General features: G+C 41.8%; 1 protein-coding gene across 2 annotated transcripts; it reads left to right on the top strand.

Moving 5' to 3' along the window:
- Nucleotides 1-4,313: 4,313 nt before the first annotated feature.
- On the top strand, nucleotides 4,314-18,389 carry serbp1b (SERPINE1 mRNA binding protein 1b). 2 transcript variants are annotated; one of them, XM_036597591.1, is made up of 9 exons: nucleotides 4,314-4,674; nucleotides 10,645-10,825; nucleotides 12,738-12,878; nucleotides 12,989-13,060; nucleotides 14,143-14,217; nucleotides 15,913-16,096; nucleotides 16,524-16,580; nucleotides 16,985-17,167; nucleotides 18,199-18,389. In XM_036597591.1, exons 1-9 carry the CDS (start codon nucleotides 4,413-4,415, stop codon nucleotides 18,256-18,258), a joined length of 1,215 nt encoding a protein of 404 aa, XP_036453484.1. In that variant the 5' UTR covers nucleotides 4,314-4,412; the 3' UTR covers nucleotides 18,259-18,389. The 2 variants fall into 2 exon arrangements, with proteins under 2 accessions (XP_036453484.1, XP_036453483.1); XM_036597590.1 differs by having other exon boundaries at nucleotides 4,315-4,674; nucleotides 14,140-14,217.
- Nucleotides 18,390-18,613: the final 224 nt, after the last annotated feature.

Here is an 18,613-nt window from a genome sequence, read left to right as displayed (position 1 = left end):
CTGTGGAAAGAGAAGAAAAACAGTTTAAGGGATCGAGAACGAGAGGAGGAGGTCTAGTGGAAGGAGTGGGGACAGAGGGAAAAGACTGGCGGATTTTATCAACCTTCTCCTCAAAGAAGGTGACAAAATCCTCAGGAGTGAGAGAAGAGGGTGGAGGGGGAGGAGGAGGGTTGAGGAGAGAGGAGAAAATGCTGAAGAGCTTGTGTGGATCAGATGCTGATGCTTCCAGTTTCCCTCTGTAGAAAGATGACTTTGCAGCAGTAACTTCGAGTGAGAACTTGGAAAGGAGAGATTGGTAGGAGTGAAGATCCGAGTCGAGCTGGGATTTCCTCCACCTTCTCTCAGCCTTCCTTAGTTCTTGCCGGTTGCTGCGCAGGACACCTGTCAGCCAGGGAGCAGGTGGAGAAGATCTTGCTGGCCTGGAGAAGAAAGGACACAGAAAGTTAATTGCAGATGAAAGTGAAGAAAGGAAAGCATCTGTAGCTGTGTCCAGTGAGAGAGAAGAAAATGAATCAGGATGGGGAAGAGTGTTCAGGATAGTTGAAGCGCAAGAGGAGGAAGGAGTGGAGTGCAGGTTGCATCGAGAGGAGGAGTGTGAAGGGGTGGAATGGACAGGAGCGGCAGGTAAGAAGAATGAGAAAGATAGGAAGTGGTGATCAGAGCGGTGAAGGGGAGCTACTGTGACATCCAGCGCGGAGGTAGGTCTGGTGAAGATCAGGTCCAAAGCGTTGCCTGCTCTGTGTGTTGGAGGAGTCTGGTTGAGGGTGAGGTCGAAGGATGATAGCAGTGGTAACAAGCAGGGTGACTGCAGTTTGTCCGATGGCAGGTTGGAAGTCACCCAAGAGTATGAGCGGGGTTCCATCGATAGGGAAGAGACTCAGAAGAGTGTCTAACTCATCAATGAAGTAGCCTAGAGGAGAAGGAGGATGATAAAGGACAGTGATGTGAAGTTTAGTGGGGAAAGATACAGTGATAGCATGGTACTCAAATTGAAAGATGAGAAAAAGCAAGTGGAGTGAAACGCCACTTCCTGGACAAAAGCAAACCTGTGCCACCACCCCTGCCAGACTGTCTCGGAGAATGGGAGAAGTGAAAGGCAGAGGACAGGGCTGCTGGAGCTGCCAAATTCATGGGAGTGATCCAGGTCTCCGTCAACGCCAGAAAGTGCAGTGAATGGAAGGATCCAAGGGGTTAAAATGAAGTCTGCTTTCTGCACAGCGGATTGGCAATTCCAAAGCCCACCTGCCACCCTGGTCTGAGATTCTGACGACCATGGGGGATTGGTGAGGTTAATGGAATTACGGGTCCTGTGACGATAGATGGTTCTGTGCGATCTGTGGGAAGAGTAAACAGGGATTGTAAAGCACATGATGGACACAACGCTAGAGTAATCAGGACAAAAAGAGGTAGTGAAGAATAACAGTGATACTTAGCCAAAGAAGCAGTCACGTCTCTGTTGATGATGGATGGGAGCTGCAACAGACTGCTACAGACAAGCTTGTCTGTAGCAGAACACCTCCTCAATTTTTCAGCCTTGTGACTGATAGTCCGGCCCCTACAATTCATACCTTTGGCTAACCCGAAACTACACCTGAAGCTAGTAGTTACAATTAAGCACTAGGTTCTACAAGACAGCCTTGTAACTAACAGAGTCTAAGCTAGAGAAAGTCTCAACTCAGAGCCTACGTTAACCAGCAGAAAGACAATATTTCAATTAGAAGACACGCACAGTAGTGTTACAGTCAGTAATATTACAGCCACTGACTGTAAAACAACTGACTGCAAAACAACTGACTAAAACCACTGACTGTAACACAACTGTTACACTACTGACCATAAAACAGCTGAATGTGACACTACTAACTGTAAAACCACTGACTGCAACACTACTGACTGTAAATCATAATGACTGTAAAAACACTGACTGTAATATTACAGACTGTAACACCACAGTAAAATATAAAATCAGATTTTACTAAAGGTGGACTCAGAGCTCATCCACCTCCCTTTGAGATATACATGCAAGATTTACTTCAAAATGGCCTTCCTGTTTATCCATCCATCCATCCACCATCTAAACCGCTTATCCTTCTGGGTCGCGGTGGGGTGCTGGAGCCTATCCCAGCTGTCATTGGGCGGAAGGCAGGATACACCCTGGACAGGTCGCCAGTCCATCGCAGGGCAGACAGACAGACAGACATACACATTGCCTTCCTGTTTATTATTATTATTATTATTATGATTGTTATTGTTATTATTATCATTATTAAAAGGATTTTTTAAGTGTTCTATTGCTTTTATACAACAGTTAAATAAATAAAGTAATAAATTAATAAACTGGGCCGTGAACGCGGCGTTTAATATGTTTTAATGTTCGCAGTTCCTTCACCAAATTATAGTTCCTTAACGAGCAGCTTTTTGCTGCGTCAGAGTAACGAGCTCCGCCCACTCACTGCACAGCCGGCAGTTCGTTCTCCAGCTCCTTACACTAAACTCCCAAACTGTCATCACCACTGAGCAGCTTTTCAGTCGGCAGCTGTGACAGAAGAACAGCTGAACAACCTGGAATCAGCCAGAAATGAACCCAACACCATTCGCCAAACTAAATGGGCTGTAAGATGCTTTACAGACTGGCTGGAACAAAACAACATTAATACTGATCTGGCAAAAACTGACAGAACTGAGCTGAACTTGATATTGTGTCAGTTTAATGGCTCAGTCTGATTTGGTCAGACTCTGAAGATCAGACTACACGTTTGGCGAATGGCATTGGGTTCATTTCTGGCTGATTCCAGGTTGTTTAGCTGCTCTTCTGTCTCAGCTGCCGACTGAAAAGCTGCTCAGTGGTGATGACAGTTTGGGAATTTAGTGTCGTCTCATCTTCAGTGTCTGACCAAATCGGCTGTCGGTCAAATGTGATCTTAAAAGTGTCAGTTTTCTGTTTGTGGCAAAGTAAGAAGTAAAAATGTTCAAATGGGTTGAGCGTCTCCTACAGCTGTCAAAGTCGTTGCTTAGCAATGGCGTCTCAGCGGAGTGATACAGTGTTTGTGAAAAACCTGTGATGTTGTGGTGAAATAACAGCACGGTTAGAACGCTGCTCAACCAATCAGCTTGCATGGCTGGAACTAAGTGATGTATAATTGATGATAGATCATAAATATGAGATGCAAAGTGATAAATATAAGATACTAAGTCATAATTGATGCTAAATCATAAATATGAAATACCAGTTTGAGAAACTAAGTAATAATTACTTAAAAAACAATTACTTTTTAGACACTAAATCTTGAGATGCTAAAGCATAATTATGCATAAAGGCATAATTATGAGATAGTAAACCATAATTATAACAATGACTTAGATACTAAGCCATTGCTATGAGATACTAAATCATAAATATGAGATACTAAGTCATAATTATGCGATGCTAAGTCCTATGAAATACTATATCAATTATGAGATACTAAGTCATACTTAGGAGATACTAAATCATAAATATAAGATCCTAGGTCATAATTGTGAGATACTTTGTTATAATTATGAGACACTAAATCATAATTTGAGATACTAAGTCATTATTTTGAGATACTAAGTCATACTTAGGAGATACTAAATCATAATTTGAGATACTAAGTCATTATTCTGAGATACTAAGTCATACTTAGGAGATACTAAATCATAATTTGAGATACTAAGTCATTATTTTGAGATACTAAGTCATTATTCTGAGATAGTAAGTCATACTTAGGAGATACTAATCATAAATTGAGATACTAAGTCATTATTTTGAGAAACTAAGTAATAATTATTAGAATCTAAATTTTAAGATGCTAAACCATAATTATGAGATGGTAAACCTTAATTATAACAATGACTTAGATACTAAGTCATTGTTATGAGATACGAAATCATAAATGTGAGATACTAGGTCATAATTGTGAGATACTAGGTCATAATTGTGAGATACTTTGTTATAATTATGAGACACTAAATCATAATTTGAGATACTAAGTCATACTTAGGAGACACTAAATCATAATTTGAGATACTAAGTCATTATTCTGAGATACTAAGTCATACTTAGGAGACACTAAATCATAATAATGAGATACTAAGTCATTATTTTGAGATACTCAGTCATTATTATCCTGCTCATTATTGAGACTCACTGTGTTTTCTCCCGTGGTCTAAACGGGCTTCCATAGACAGAGCGGCGAGCTCAGTTTAAAGATAATAAATTAATAAATATGAAACTACACTGCCCGTCAGGCGCGGGCGGAGGGTGTCCCGGATGTCGCTGGTCCGCCGGAAGAGAAGGCTCCGCGCGGCCCGGCCATCTTTGCGTGTTAGCGTTAGTGATCGGGGCTCCGCTCCGCACAATCGGAGGAGAATCCGGCCGCTGGGGCGCCATCATGCCCGGACACCTGCAGGACGGCTTCGGCTGCGTCGTGACCAACCGGTTCGACCAGCTCCTGGACGATGAGTCGGATCCGTTCGAGATATTAAAGGCGGCGGAGAGCAGGAAGAAGGAGGCGGCGGCAGCGGCGGGGGCCGCGGGCAAGAGCGCCGCTCAGGCCGCCAGACAGCCGCGGAGAGAGCCGGGGAAGGAGCGGAAAAACCAGCCCGGCGATAAGAAGGAGGAGGCCCAGGCTCCGGTGCCCCTGAAGAAGGACGGTGCGTGGAAATGACGCTGTTAATCTGGCGGTTTAGGGCACGTTGGGTAAACAGCAACAACAACAACAACAACAACAGCAGGGCTTCTTGGCCGAACTCCCCCGTTCCACCTTAACTGGTGCAGCAGATACAGTCAGGCGCCTCGGGCGCCATAATGTAACTGCTGCAGCGTTTAAGGTGGAACGGGGGAATTCGAACAAGAAGCTAGCGAAGCTGTCAGGCTGGAGGACACTCACGACAAACAGCCTAATCTGACAGAAAAAACCGTTGTTTGAAGTCCAGAATGAGTTTAGATCGACTTAAAAACTCTCCCGCTGCGGTTTTAGGCGTTTTATTCCGAGCTCAGTCGCGGTTCTGTCCGGTATTTTTGAACTGCGTAGCTGCTGTTCGCGTTCAGCGCTGCTCCGCTTCAGTTCTGCCCTCAGACGTGAACCAAAACAATGCGGTTTGCGAGGCTCTGGAGGTCCTAAATGTGCCTAAATGTCTGTTAAAGTCCCCGATCTGGGCTCTTTAAGGCCGCTGCCTTCATGTGGAGCTGATAGCAGATCAACAGGTCCTGCTTTAGTGCTTCACAGTCCGATCTAATCTGCTCCTTATCGCAGTGGAAGACCTTATAAAACTGACTCTAACATTCACACTGAGAATCTGAGGCTGATTCAGGATTAAACAGTCCGACATGATCAGCTCTGTTACTGAAGCAGATACAGGTATGAGGCCAGGTTACTGCAGGTCACAGAGGAAGGGGAACTCCACCAAATTTTCAAAGTTTTGCTTGTTAAGATGTAAACAGAGTCATTCAGAGTGGTTTGGTGTGAAACACTGCGATCTAGAGAGTCAGAACTGTTCACAGTGGTGGTGATAGGAACCAGACGTCCACCTCTAAAAGCTCCCTCACAGAAAGTTCCTGCATGAAATGGTTATGAATTCACTGCCTGATGACTGAGACACTGTTTTATGATAGTTTAGAGATCTTAAACTCCATTCATGGTGGAGGGATACATGCAGGGCGCTGTGAGGCAAAATAGTCCCCAAAGAAAACTGATTATTTCAGATTTTCCACTATTTTCCATCATCAACATTCATATAAACTCAGAGGACTCGTGTAGGTTCACTGGTGGTTCTGGATAGTAAATAAAATGTCTATATCTGTGTTGTAGTCATGGCGACCCCTGGTTCCTATCACCACCACTGTAAAGAGATCTTGAGTGTGTACAATCAACCATTTCACACCAAACCACGGATGTTCGGAGAGGCCATGAGGTGGCTGTGATTTTCTGGACTGTTATCCTGAAATCACGACTTAATTGTGTTGTGATCTTGAGATAATGTCACAAGATAGTTAAGTCATGGTCTCAAAATAACAATTTTATCTTGAGGTCACAATATAGTAAAGTTGTTATCGAGATCACAACTTAATTATTCTGTGATCTCAAGGTAACAAGTTTTATTATCTTGATTATAAGGTAACTCATTTGTGATCTCAAGATAACAATTTTTATCTCAGGATCACAAGATAATTAAATTCTGATCTCAAGATAACAATCCAGAAAATCATAACTACCTCAGGGTCTCTCTGGATGACTCCATTTAGTCTCAATCATGCTCAAATATGTGGGAAATTTAGAAATATAGGTGGAATTCCCCTTTAAAAAAAGCTGGTTCTTTAGTGAAGGAAATGAGTCTGTTTAGAACCTATTTGGAAATGGTTCCATGTAGCACCAAAAAGTGTTCTGCTGCTGTTACAATGTCAAGCTTGTGTGCAGTAGCAGAACCGTTTTGGTGCTACATAGAACTGCTTTGAATGGTTCTGTATGGTACCATGTACAGCATGTTCTCCATTAATGTGAAGAATCATTTCACCGTACAGAGAGCCATTTAAGCATGAAATGGTCCTGTGTAGAGCTCATGGTTCTAAATAGAACCATTGCCTTTACTAAAGAGCCCTTGGAGAACCGTGTAGTTCTGTCGTGAGCTTTGTGTGAAAGCAGGCAGGTGAAGGTTTCAGATTCTCCCAGCTGTGTTTAACGGTGGTCATATTTCTATTATTAATAATAATAGTAGTGTTTATATATGAAAATGAAGCTCAGTGCTGAGAGAACAGTGTAAACAAAGCTGTGTGTGGCAGAAATAACATAATAATAATAATAATAATAATAATAATAATTTAATAATAATTATTAAAAAGAAAAGTAGTTAAAACACCCAGAACAGGAGTAAAAGCAGTGTGGTATGGGAGCTGTGGCCCGATGCCAAAATCGCAATGTTTTTCATGTAAATATCAGCCAAAACTAATACATAAACATTTGAGAAATATGTAAATTAGCCCTGTATCTACCTGCATCATTAGAGAGGAAGGTAATGTTTATTTCGGGGTTACAGATGCAGTAAAATGGGTAAAATGCACACATTCTAGTGCAGCAACTAGAGCTGGGCGATATGGCAAAAATGTAACATCACGATACTTAAGGAATTTTTCATGATGTATATGTTTTTTCTGATATCTGATAAGATGAAAAAGACCCAATTTACAAAATAAATACCATAAAAAATGAACATTTCACAGTCCAATTAAAGAGGCTTTATAATGTTCTCTTGTTATTCAGACATGCAGTTGGGAAACGTTTTTAGGTATTGACACTATCCACCATATACACAGTATGTCATGACATACTGTGACAAAATTCATCACAGCATTGATAAATACTGTCATATCGCCCATCTAAACGTTCTGCTTCGATAAATACATCAAATATCAGAGAAATATAAAGATCAGTTCGATACCAATATACTTTATCTGCCCTTATGATCCTTACATCACTGTGCATCCTTAAAATAGTGCAGTATTTTGGGAATGGGATGTGTGTATAGGCCAGTGCTCATATGTAAAGGTGGGCGATATGGCAGAAATATATCACGATACATGATGCGTTTTTCTGAGATTTAATACGTTGGAACAGGTGATATAGAACCCCAAGAACCACATTCTAAAAATGCTGTAATAAAATAATAATAATAGTAATAAAAATGTTACAACTATAATGGTTTATATTCAGTGTTTCACAAACTATTTTCAGAAGAGTTCTGTAGAGCTCTGTGTAGAGCCATATATAACATTCTCCATTAGTCTGTAGAACTATTTCACCATGCAGAGAACCCTTTAAGTATGCAGGTGGTTCTGCATAGAACTCTCGATTCTAAATAGCTGCACTGAATCTAATTAAACAGGTTAATTCTGCTCATTTTGTAACGAAACTTGTTAGTCAGGGTTCTTTAAGGAGTGATGAGATCCATGATACACTCAGAAAAGCGTATTGTGACATAATTTATCGTGATGATGATAAAATATCATCACATTGCCCAGCCCTACTGACGGGTGAACATTTGTAAACCGTCAAATTTGGACTACATCTACCTGAGTTAGCTTTATAGAGGAACATTCCACTGTCAGGTAACAGGAGGAGGCAGCAACGTTCCTAATGGTCTTTAATGGAAGTTAATAGAGGTTACACATGCAGTAAAATGCAAGTAAATATAAAGTGTGTATACATACATTTCGCTGCTGTCTGAGCAAAACCTTGAATCTCCATTTTTGTCATTTTTCAGTTTTTGACATAATTTAAAAAAGCCTGTTGTCCTTTACACTGTGTGTTAATTTCATGATGGACCAAAAGAAACGGCCCAGAACGACTTGGAAAAACGTCTGGTTCCATTGACTTGCATTAAAAGTAAAGTAGATTTATTCCCTCTCCTGTAAAGTTACCATTTTGGGGATATGAGGTTTTGTTCTGACAACAGCTATATATATATATACACACACATCAAATACAAAATCTAAACATCTGTCCAATGCCAACAATATATGTTTGTATATCAAACATTTGTCAGTGATTCCGTTATCGTGCGCCTTAAAACATAACACATTGATTGGCTCCTATTTAGCGGATGGGGAGATGTAAACGTGGACAGACCTGCTGTGCTTCCCTGACTTTCAGACTGATGTTCATTTTCAGAACTGTGTAATTCAGTATCTGCAGATGTGGAGATACAGGTATGAAAATTTCCTCTACAGCGTCAGAAATAACCAGAGTCAAAGGGCACAAATGTGATATAAATACAGAAGTACAGAGCAAAAATACCCCTAATAAACTGTCATAAATGTAACAAATCAGTTATAGAATTCTAACTGATCGGTTGTCATTATAAATAATTGCGATTCATTTTTGAATTGTCTGTTTTGTTGATCATTGAATGCGACAGTTAAAGTACAAGTGGCCAAAGTATCTGATTAGCCTTCTTCCTTTGTAGCTATGTTTACTCAGACAAACGTCTACAGTCACACAGAGTCGTGTGTGGAGTCAGTCAGAGCTACATTTGTCCTTAAAGTGGAAATATAAGCAAACACTCGCTCCGCTAGAGCCTGTCAGGTTAAAGACTGGGTGTCTCGCACTGTCTGACTGGGTTATGCGGATTTTTTTGGTGACTGAATTATTAGAGATCACACCTTAAATGACTTAAGTTGTTGCTGAGCCGAAGCGAACCAGCACTCATAATGTGTATTAATAACAGTGTTTACTGCTTTCTTTCATTATGTTTAATTAACGTTTAATATGTTTAAACCCCAAACGGACAACTTTTCAATGTTTAGTTTGTAGAGGAACAGCATGACTGTGAAATCTAACAACTGGAAAACATCATTCAAATTACTGAGATCATTTAAAAAAAATGTGATTATGTATAAATAGTGACAGGCCTAGTCTTTTATACATGAGATGCAGTTTAAAGTGCTCAAATAAACCAGAGCAGAGTGCAGCACAGAAATAGAAAATGTAAATAAAACTTTTTTACATTTTGTTTATATATATATTTAAGTGTGTGTCTGTCTGTGAATGTGTGTCCAGTGCTGAAACGTTTTTAAAGGAGATATCTTCTCGAAATGATTTCTTTATCATGCACCATAAAAAATAACACATTAGCTCATATTTGGTAGGTGAAGAGAGGTTAATGTGGACAGACCTGCTGTGCTTCCCTGACCACTTTCAGACTGATGTTCATTTTCAGAACTGTGCACTGTTTAGTATCCGCAGACGTGGAGATACAGGTATGAACATTTCTGTACAGCGTCAGAAATAACCAGAGTCATATGGCGCAAATGGCCCTGTATGGAATATTAATACAGAAGAACGGAGCAAGAAACACCCCCAAATAAACTAAGCTAACAAAATAATGAAAGTTACTACGACCGTCACAGGCGTTTCAGGTTTTCTTCACCGGTTTAGTCAGCAGTTTGGCTGCTGAACGATCTGAGCGATCAAACTCATGTCTGGTAGGAGTGAAAAATTACGGTGTAAAGGTTTAACAGCCTGGAAAAATGCTTGGTTTGCCGTTAGTTAACCGAAACTATCATCAATATCGTTTATAACAACAATAATAAGAATAAAAATAGAAGATAACATTAAAGCTAAAGATAAAGATAATTTGTAACAATACTTTAAGAAGTTTTCACGCTACACAAAATGTCATGATATTTTTTGTTTCTGACTTGTGGTTGGAACAGATGAAGTAGAGCCACATCTTTTAAAAAGATAATGTAAAAATGATTAATCCAGTGATTTGTGTTCAACATCTCACAGACTGCACTGCGTTAAATCCGTTTAAACAGGAGTAGTTATGCTCTCTTATTAATCAGTTTTAAGAACTGACAAAATCCATGAGGTGCTCAAAGTTACACGCGTCACGACCGGCAGACTCTGCTGAAAATTGGAAAATATTACATTGGTTCACGCTTGGGAGGTGATCGAGTGTCTGATTTGATTTTCATCTGCAATATGACTGAAATGTCCCTGACTCAGACACTCAGCTGAAAGGGATAACATTAGTGTGGTTAGCAGTGTCGCGTTGTCTGTGTCTACTTACAGTAAAACGGGTCTTCTCTTAGACAGGCCTGCTAATCCTGCTCCCTGTGTGTTTCAGGCATGAGGAGGGTGGGACGGAAGCAGGAGCAGCAGGGTCAGTCCGGCCCCCCGCACCACCAGGGGGCGCCGGGAGAGGGGCGGCCTGGCGAGCGGAGAGCGGACAGACGACCTCCGCGCGAGAGGCGCTTCGAGAAACCGGCCGAGGACAAACCTGAAGGAGGAGAAGCCTCTGTGGAGAAGTGAGTCAGCACTGAGGACTTAAACACAGACTCCTACCAAACTACGTCCACTTCGCAGACTGACCGCCCGGCACACGGGCGCAGGTTTGGTTTCAGAACTTTAGACGGGTTTGGTTTCAGACCTTTAGACGGGTTTGGTTTCAGACCTTTAGACGGGTTTGGTTTCAGACCTTCAGACGGGTTTGGTTTCAGACCTTCAGACTGGTTTGGTTTCAGACCTTTAGACTGGTTTGGTTTCAGACCTTTAGACGGGTTTGGTTTCAGAACTTCAGACTGGTTTGGTTTCAGACCTTCAGACTGGTTTGGTTTCAGACCTTTAGACTGGTTTGGTTTCAGACCTTTAGACGGGTTTGGTTTCAGACCTTTAGACTGGTTTGGTTTCAGACCTTTAGACGGGTTTGGTTTCAGAACTTCAGACTGGTTTGGTTTCAGACCTTTAGACGGGTTTGGTTTCAGAACTTCAGACTGGTTTGGTTTCAGACCTTTAGACGGGTTTGGTTTCAGAACTTCAGACGGGTTTGGTTTCAGAACTTCAGACTGGTTTGGTGTCAGACCTTCAGACGGGTTTGGTGTCAGACCTTCAGACGGGTTTGGTGTCAGACCTTCAGACGGGTTTGGTGTCAGACCTTCAGACGGGTTTGGTTTCAGACCTTTAGACCGGTTTGGTTTCAGAACTTCAGACGGGTTTGCCTTCAGACCTTCAGACGGGTTTGGTGTCAGACCTTTAGACGGGTTTGGTTAGTTAACCATAGCTCAGTAAAGCCCTATTCAGACAGGATTAGTTGACCATAGGCAGGTGGGGTAACGCCAGATTACCTCAGGACGTCTGTAATGTTAATGATCGATTCACACGGATTAGAAATCTCTGTATAAATGGTGAAGATGGTCTGCTTTATTTACGCAGTGCTTTCGCTTCAGATGAAAGTAGAACACACTTTTTAGCCGTGATTTTGTTGACCCTACAGTTTACCTTGCTGTCCAAACTAAATGCAGTGTGATTAGCATTACCTTTGGCTTGGAAAGTCGCAGTCAACAGTCAGCTTCACTGCATGAAATCAGACTTTTTTTCTGTGGTTTTTAATTTTCTGAGTTTTTAATTTTCGCATCGGCTTGATTTTAGCCACAGAGAACACAAGTAAACACTTATTTGAGCTTCCATACTTAATAAACTCCTTTTCCACAGAATAAAGTTGGTTTCACCAAAATGTTAAATCATAAGGAGCAAATATAATCTGAGCTTATTCCTGCGGCTCATTTCATGGAAGGTAAAAGACGCCAGAATCTTTACTGGCAGATGGTGAAAATAATTCGGACGGCAATGAAATCCAAAAAAACGACTGAAGTAAAGCCTGTCCAGCCGAACAGGGCTTAAATTGCAGCGTTTCGCTGTTTTATCTCCTAAAGCAGAGCGAGAAAAGTGTAACGTTGTTAAAGTCAGTGCTGACAGAGTGGATTATCCTCTCACTGAATGACGTTCAGCTCCTCTTTTCTTTGTTAGTCCATTGAAAATTTAACACTAATTTAGACATTAATGCAGTCACTGCTCAGTACTCTTAATGTAAACATAGAAATGGGTGCAGCGTAGCTATATAAACAGGTGGAGGCAGGTGTCACATAACTGTAGAAACAAGTGTAGCTTAACCATGGAAATTGATGTGTATACCATGGAAACAGGTAATATCCTAACCCTGGAAATCGTATCTTTGGCTCTTAGCCCTCCATTGAGCGCTAAGTATTGAGAGTAGTGCAGATATATTTTGGAAAATACTTTTGCAGCCAATCAGAACAGAGCTCGTTTGCATATATCAGTTTTACAGCCGCTGTAACAAAAGCAGCCTGTTCATTTGAAAGAGATAAATGGAGCTTGTAAAATGTTTCTGTATTTAATTTTTTATTTTCTGTGTTTCCTCAGGCCGGTGGGCGACCGGCCCCCTCGGGGTCGCGGCGGTGGGCGCGGAGGCCGGGGCGGCCGTGGGCGGGGCATGGGCCGAGGAGACGGCTTCGACTCGCGGGGCAAGCGTGACTTTGACCGACACAGTGGCAACGACAAATCGTGAGTTTGTTTGTTTTTGTAGCTCAGGTTGGTCTCAGCCTGGCTCAGTTCTGTAAATTAGAGCGGATCCCCGAGGACTCGGCGTCGCTCAGCTGCGTTTTCTGTTTCAGAGGACAGAAAGCGGACGATAAACGAGGGGGAGCCGGCTCTCACAACTGGGGCAGCACCAAGGAAGAAGCCAGGTAGAGTCATATAGAGCAGCAGCACATGCTCACTGACACCACGGCCTTAACGAGTAATTAGACACGTGCAGGTAGATAATCACAGCTGCAGGGTTGGTGAGGTGAATCAGAATTCTGTCTGAATACACTACAGTCACTGTTTATACAGTAGAGGAATACAGACAGTAAAAACTGGACACCAGGCTTTTTCTGTTGAATTGTTTTGTTTGCTTATGTATTTTTTAAATAGTCTGAGCATTTTATTTTGGGAAAGACAATACTTTTAGAAGTGCAGCAAACTGGAAATTGCGGAATGAAATTTTTCACCTAGACATCTGCTTCTTTATACTAATTCTCTGTTAGTTCCACTACTATCGGAATAATATTTTAATAGATTATTGAACCCACCATTTCACAACTGATGCATCGGAAATTTATATATAAATGCATACATCCATGCATACAATAACTCTTCTTAAAATTGTGTAATATGTAAATATAAATTGTAGAAAATTAAAAAATTGATTATGTATGAATATGAATATGTATATGTAAACCAATGGCTAAACATGGGAGTAAATGATTAGTTGTATTTAATAATTTGCAGAGGCCTGAACACTGTAATTGTACAGTAACTGACAGTACAGTGTACAATAACAATGCCTTTGTGAATGATAGGATAATATTATTTATAAATGATGTATATTATTCTATTTTGTGATAATATCTGGGAACTTATGTCCATTTTTAATAGTTTATGATCTGGAAATATGATTTGTAAACACATACTAATGGTAATAAAAATAGGTTCTGCTTTAGTTTCGGTTTAGCAAATTCATCAATAGACACATCTTAAAGGTATTTTATTATTTAGCACACTACTTTTAAAGGAATTTGTAGACATTTGTAAGCTCCTCTTTAAACCATCATATGATGTCCAATTAATAAACATGTAAATAACAAACACACAAGTTGTATTTTGCTCTGAAATTCTCTGCAGTTTCCCTCAGAATTAAGCTATCGGTCTTATTATCTTAGACCCGTATTGTGATTATGTAGATAACGCTTGGCTCACACTGTGTTTGTGTTGGTGTGTTTAGCAGTGAGGTGGACCAGTCGGCTGCTCCTGAGGCACCTGCGGAGGGGGAGGAGCATGCACCTGCGGACTCGGAAAACAAGTGAGTGACGCAAAGCCCCACCTCCTGCAGCAGTAGACCAATGAAACGCCAGCGAGTCTGTTGGTGGGATCAGGTTGAGGAGGTCTGTTGTGTTAAGGCGGTCTTGAAAAGCCTGAGTGTACCGCAGGCTGACTGACGGCTGTCCTAAATTATCGGGGTAAGAAAGTTCCCTGAGTTTACGGCAAATCCCCAGCCAGTACAGTCTCTGTTACCATGGCAACACCACAGCGCCAGCTGCCATTGGTGCACCCAGCATAGTCTGCTGAAGGTTTCGCTTTAAGAGACATTTGAACACGAGCGCTACGATAACGGATTCTCTCAGAGCGTCTTACAGCGCTGCAGCTGGGCTTCAGCCTGCAGTGCTGCGGAAAATACCTCAACAAAGCCCAGAAAATATTACCATTAACATGGTGCGTTAATAGTATGTAATTAATCATGATTATGGTTAATGTAGCTGAGTTTGCAGTCCTGGGTCTGCTGCACTGTGACACTGAGCTGAATCGACTCTGATGGTTAAGGTGCCCCGAACTTGATGAGTGAAAGTAAATGTGTTAAATTCCGTCTCTCTGATTCAGGACTGAGTCGTATTTGAAACTTGGTCCTCCTGTAGGAGCCGTCTTGGCTTTATGTATGTATATGTGTTTTATGTCGTTTATCTTTTATCTATTTGGGTATCACACTTCAGTCCACTAGGGGGCGATGTGCACCAGGTGGTGGGTGAGCTGGCACAGCTGAGGGTTTTTATAGCTGCAACACGATTAGGGTGGGTGGAGGTTTGCAGTAAATCACACTGGATTATAATGCTGTAATCTAGTGAAGAATGATGATAATCAGTAGTGATAATAAGTCATATTTGGGAATAAATATGGGGAATAAACACAGTTTGTGTGCCCTGGTGAAACCCTGGCTGTTGTTTTTCTAAGTGTGAATAAGTTAACACATCCTCTACAGACAACACACTCATCACACTTAATGCACAGTTGCTGTTCATTTACTGAATTTAACATTTTGGGGGGGGGATAAAATGTGATCTGTGCAAAAGTTATGGCACACCTTATTTGTAATACTTTTTTTTAATATAATAACTTCAGCAAATAGATAATATTGTGGAGTAATATGATTTGTCTTTTCCGAGGACGTGTAAACTTATTTTCACTTCAAATCAACAAAAACATGTTCTTTGACCGGGGTGCTCAAACTTCGTTAAGGACATCGTTAAGGACGTGACTAGTGCTGCGTTCACCTGCTTGCACTGGGAAAAAAAAACGTTGTTCTCAATCTTCATAGCAGTGCAGGGTTAATGGCGGCATGAAGCCGCGTAAACATTTACGTGGTGACCGCGGTGCAGACAAAAGGAGGAGATTTGTCTCTACTACCATCCCCATCTTCGACGAGGTGAGGTGTTTCTGATCAGGCAGTGTGTCTTGAGCCTTAACAGTATGAGCCGCTGATGAGTTTACGCAGTGCCAGGAAATGATTAACAGCGAGCGGCAGAGGCGTCTGAATCATCACTATCAGTCCATAAACTCTAAGAGGCATAAGAACATCAGAGTTGGTGCATAAATAGAAAGGTGTTTATGTTCTGTGACTGTTTAGATGCCACGTGTTGGAGCTCAGAGTTCAGAATAGAGGCAGCTGAGTGTGGATATTTTATTTGTGTATATGAACCATAATGTGTGTTTCCCATTTCTACAGGGAGAACGAGGTGGAGGAGGTGAAGGACGAAGGCCCTAAGGAGATGACCCTGGACGAATGGAAGGCCATGCAGAATAAAGAACGAGCCAAAGTGGAGTTTAACATCCGGAAACCCAACGAAGGAGAAGACGGCCAGTGGAAGAAGGGTTACGTCCTGCACAAGTCGAAGAGCAAAGACGCCGGAGTGAGTGCAGCACACTGACTCCACCACACTTACAGACTGTTCATGTGGAGGTGGAGTTCCTGAGAAACACCAAACACACTGAAGTGAAGTGCTGTTAGGTTTCACTGAGTAGAAGGGTAGAACTGATGTGAGACCAGGTTTGGTGCTGATATCAGCAGAAGATAGGATGGGATAGGATATCAGAAAGGAAAGAATGATTGTGGTCATTCTTTGGGTGTAGTGTAATTCAAGTTGATCTGCCCCCCCAGCCATCGCTGAGTAAGCTACTGTGGGCGGGACCTGGTGGGCAGGCAACCAAGCCACCACTTAAAAAAAAATAATAATAATGAATCATATTAGATCAGGAGAAGCCGAAACACTGATAGTGTGATGTGTCAGTTCTCTAAAGCATTAGCAGCAGCGCATCAGTGCTGTGTGTGTTTTTCAGAGGCCGTCTGGAGGACTGATTGAAGCTGGAGACGCTGATGCTGACACACTCCATAAGGTACCACCCCCATTTTTTCTTGCTTAAAAACATTGTAAGGCTGTAAAGTTCAGTATTTGAGGCAGTGCTGAAGCTCTAAGATTCAGTATTTGAGGCCATGCTAAAGCTGTAAAGTTAGTAATAGAGTCAGTGCCAAAGCTGTAAAGTTCAGTATTTGAGGCTGTGCTAATGCTCTAAGGTTCAGTATTTGAGGCAGTGCTGAAGCTCTAAGGTTCATTATTTGAGGCAGTGCTGAAGCTGTAAAGTTCCGTATTTGAGTCAGTGCTAAAGCTCTAAGGTGCAGTATTTGAGGCAGTGCTGAAAGCTGTAAAGTTCAGTATTTGAGGCAGTGCTGAAGCTCTAAGGTTCAGTATTTGAGGCCGTGCCAAAGCTGTAAAGTTCACTGTGGCTCCTTGTGTCCTCAGGGCGCCTCTGAAGAAGGTGCAGGTGACCATCACTTCCGCAAACCGGCCAATGACATCACTTCCCAGCTGGAGATCAACTTTGGAGACCTGGGTCGCCCTGGCCGTGGGCGGGGAGGCTCCCGCGGGGGTCGAGGAGGGCGAGGGGGCACCCGGGCAGGTCGTGGAGGCAGCAGGGCTGAGAAGGTAATATATATATATATATATATTCATAGAAGTATTTCATATCTCTGAGCTGTAGTTATGCACTCAGAGCTTTTTTGAAGCACCATATTCATTAGTCATCTCAAAATTCACGACTTGAATGAAAAGAACAGTTTTCATATGACACTTTGCTCGTGTGGAGCTTATGAGTTATGGAAAGTTATGAACCAAAGAATATGAGGCAGGTCAGTGGTTCCATGGTGTTTTAAATCGTCAGTAGCTTGCATGTAAACACAATCAAAACAGGGTTAAAAATGTAAGTTACAGCTGCCGTTACTGATGTAAAAAGCTCAGCACTAAACTGTGATAAACTGTAAGTACAGAATACTGTGAGAGCGCCCCCTGCTGTTTATCAGAGCGTCGCCGCTCCCCAGTTTCAGTCTCCATTTCCCAAACGCTTTAGCCGAGCGCGCTAACGTTACTCCTCCTAATAAACAGACACACGTTCAGCTCCGTCTCCTCATTATTCACCACCATCACTGTAATATTTCATCATCAACTTTAACACACGAAGGTGATCAGAGGGGCGGTAGAGATCGAGTCTGCAGCGTCTGAGATCTTTAAAACGCAGAGTTAGAAAAGAAAATCATCTCACAGTGAAAGCAGCGTTTTACAGTAGAGATAAATGGAGCTCATTATGCTGGTAGTGAACTATGCTGCTGACACAGCTGCCTAAAAACCATAGAAACGGACCTTAAACAGAAGTGAGGACCCTGTTGGGGTTCATCCTAAAGTTAGGACAGGATTTAGGAGGTTTAGTCTAGTTAGATGTTTGTGTGATGCTGTTTTCTTATCTGGAGTTCATGATGAGATTATGAAGTCAGGAACTGTTATTCTGTAATAGCCACTGTCCTGATTTCAGTCCGTACTGAAGTCGTCATGGAGAAGTAGGGTGTAATACGGCCCGAGGGGCAGAAATTAAAATACCAACGAGGTTCTGATACCTGGCTTTGCTGAACAGTCGTGTGATGTAATGTATATTTTGTTTTGTTTTTGTTTTGTTCTTTTTTCAGGGTGGTGGTGTGTCCGTTCCTAACGTGGACGACCCGGAGGCGTTTCCTGCCCTGGCCTAAGCCCCACCCACCCGCCCCTGACCCCTCCTCTGCGAGGCTTGCATGCTTACGGATTCTTCGACTATAGAAACCAGAAAAGAAAAAAAAAAATTAATCTGAAAGAGAGACTGTCATCCATACCATAACTCTGAGGACTGGATTCTGCCTTTATTGTAAAGGATAAACAAAAAAAACACCCACAAACACGGACTTCTCTTGTTACACTGAAGCAAATTCTTGGTAGAGGTTTTGTATTTAGAGACATGATAGCAGGGATGTTCATACAGGTGTTCTCTTTTGTTTGTTTTTGGTTTTGTTTAGGTTGTGCGTTCTCCATGAATATTATTTTTTATTTTTATTGCTGTTTTGAATGTAT

Source organism: Colossoma macropomum, unplaced genomic scaffold (genome assembly GCF_904425465.1).
Source record: "Colossoma macropomum unplaced genomic scaffold, Colossoma_macropomum, whole genome shotgun sequence".
Classification (NCBI taxonomy): Eukaryota; Metazoa; Chordata; class Actinopteri; order Characiformes; family Serrasalmidae; genus Colossoma; species Colossoma macropomum.
The sequence above is the reverse complement of the archived record's forward strand: the minus strand, read 5'-3'. Positions and strand labels throughout refer to the sequence as shown.

Excerpts from the sequence above, each read along its gene's own strand:
- serbp1b (XM_036597590.1), top strand. The coding sequence starts at position 4,413 with ATGCCCGGACACCTGCAGGACGGCTTCGGCTGCGTCGTGACCAACCGG. Across the intron at positions 12,879-12,988 it reads CACAGTGGCAACGACAAATC|AGGACAGAAAGCGGACGATA; the intron begins GTGAGTTTGTTT and ends TTTCTGTTTCAG. Across the intron at positions 14,218-15,912 it reads CCTGCGGACTCGGAAAACAA|GGAGAACGAGGTGGAGGAGG; the intron begins GTGAGTGACGCA and ends CCATTTCTACAG.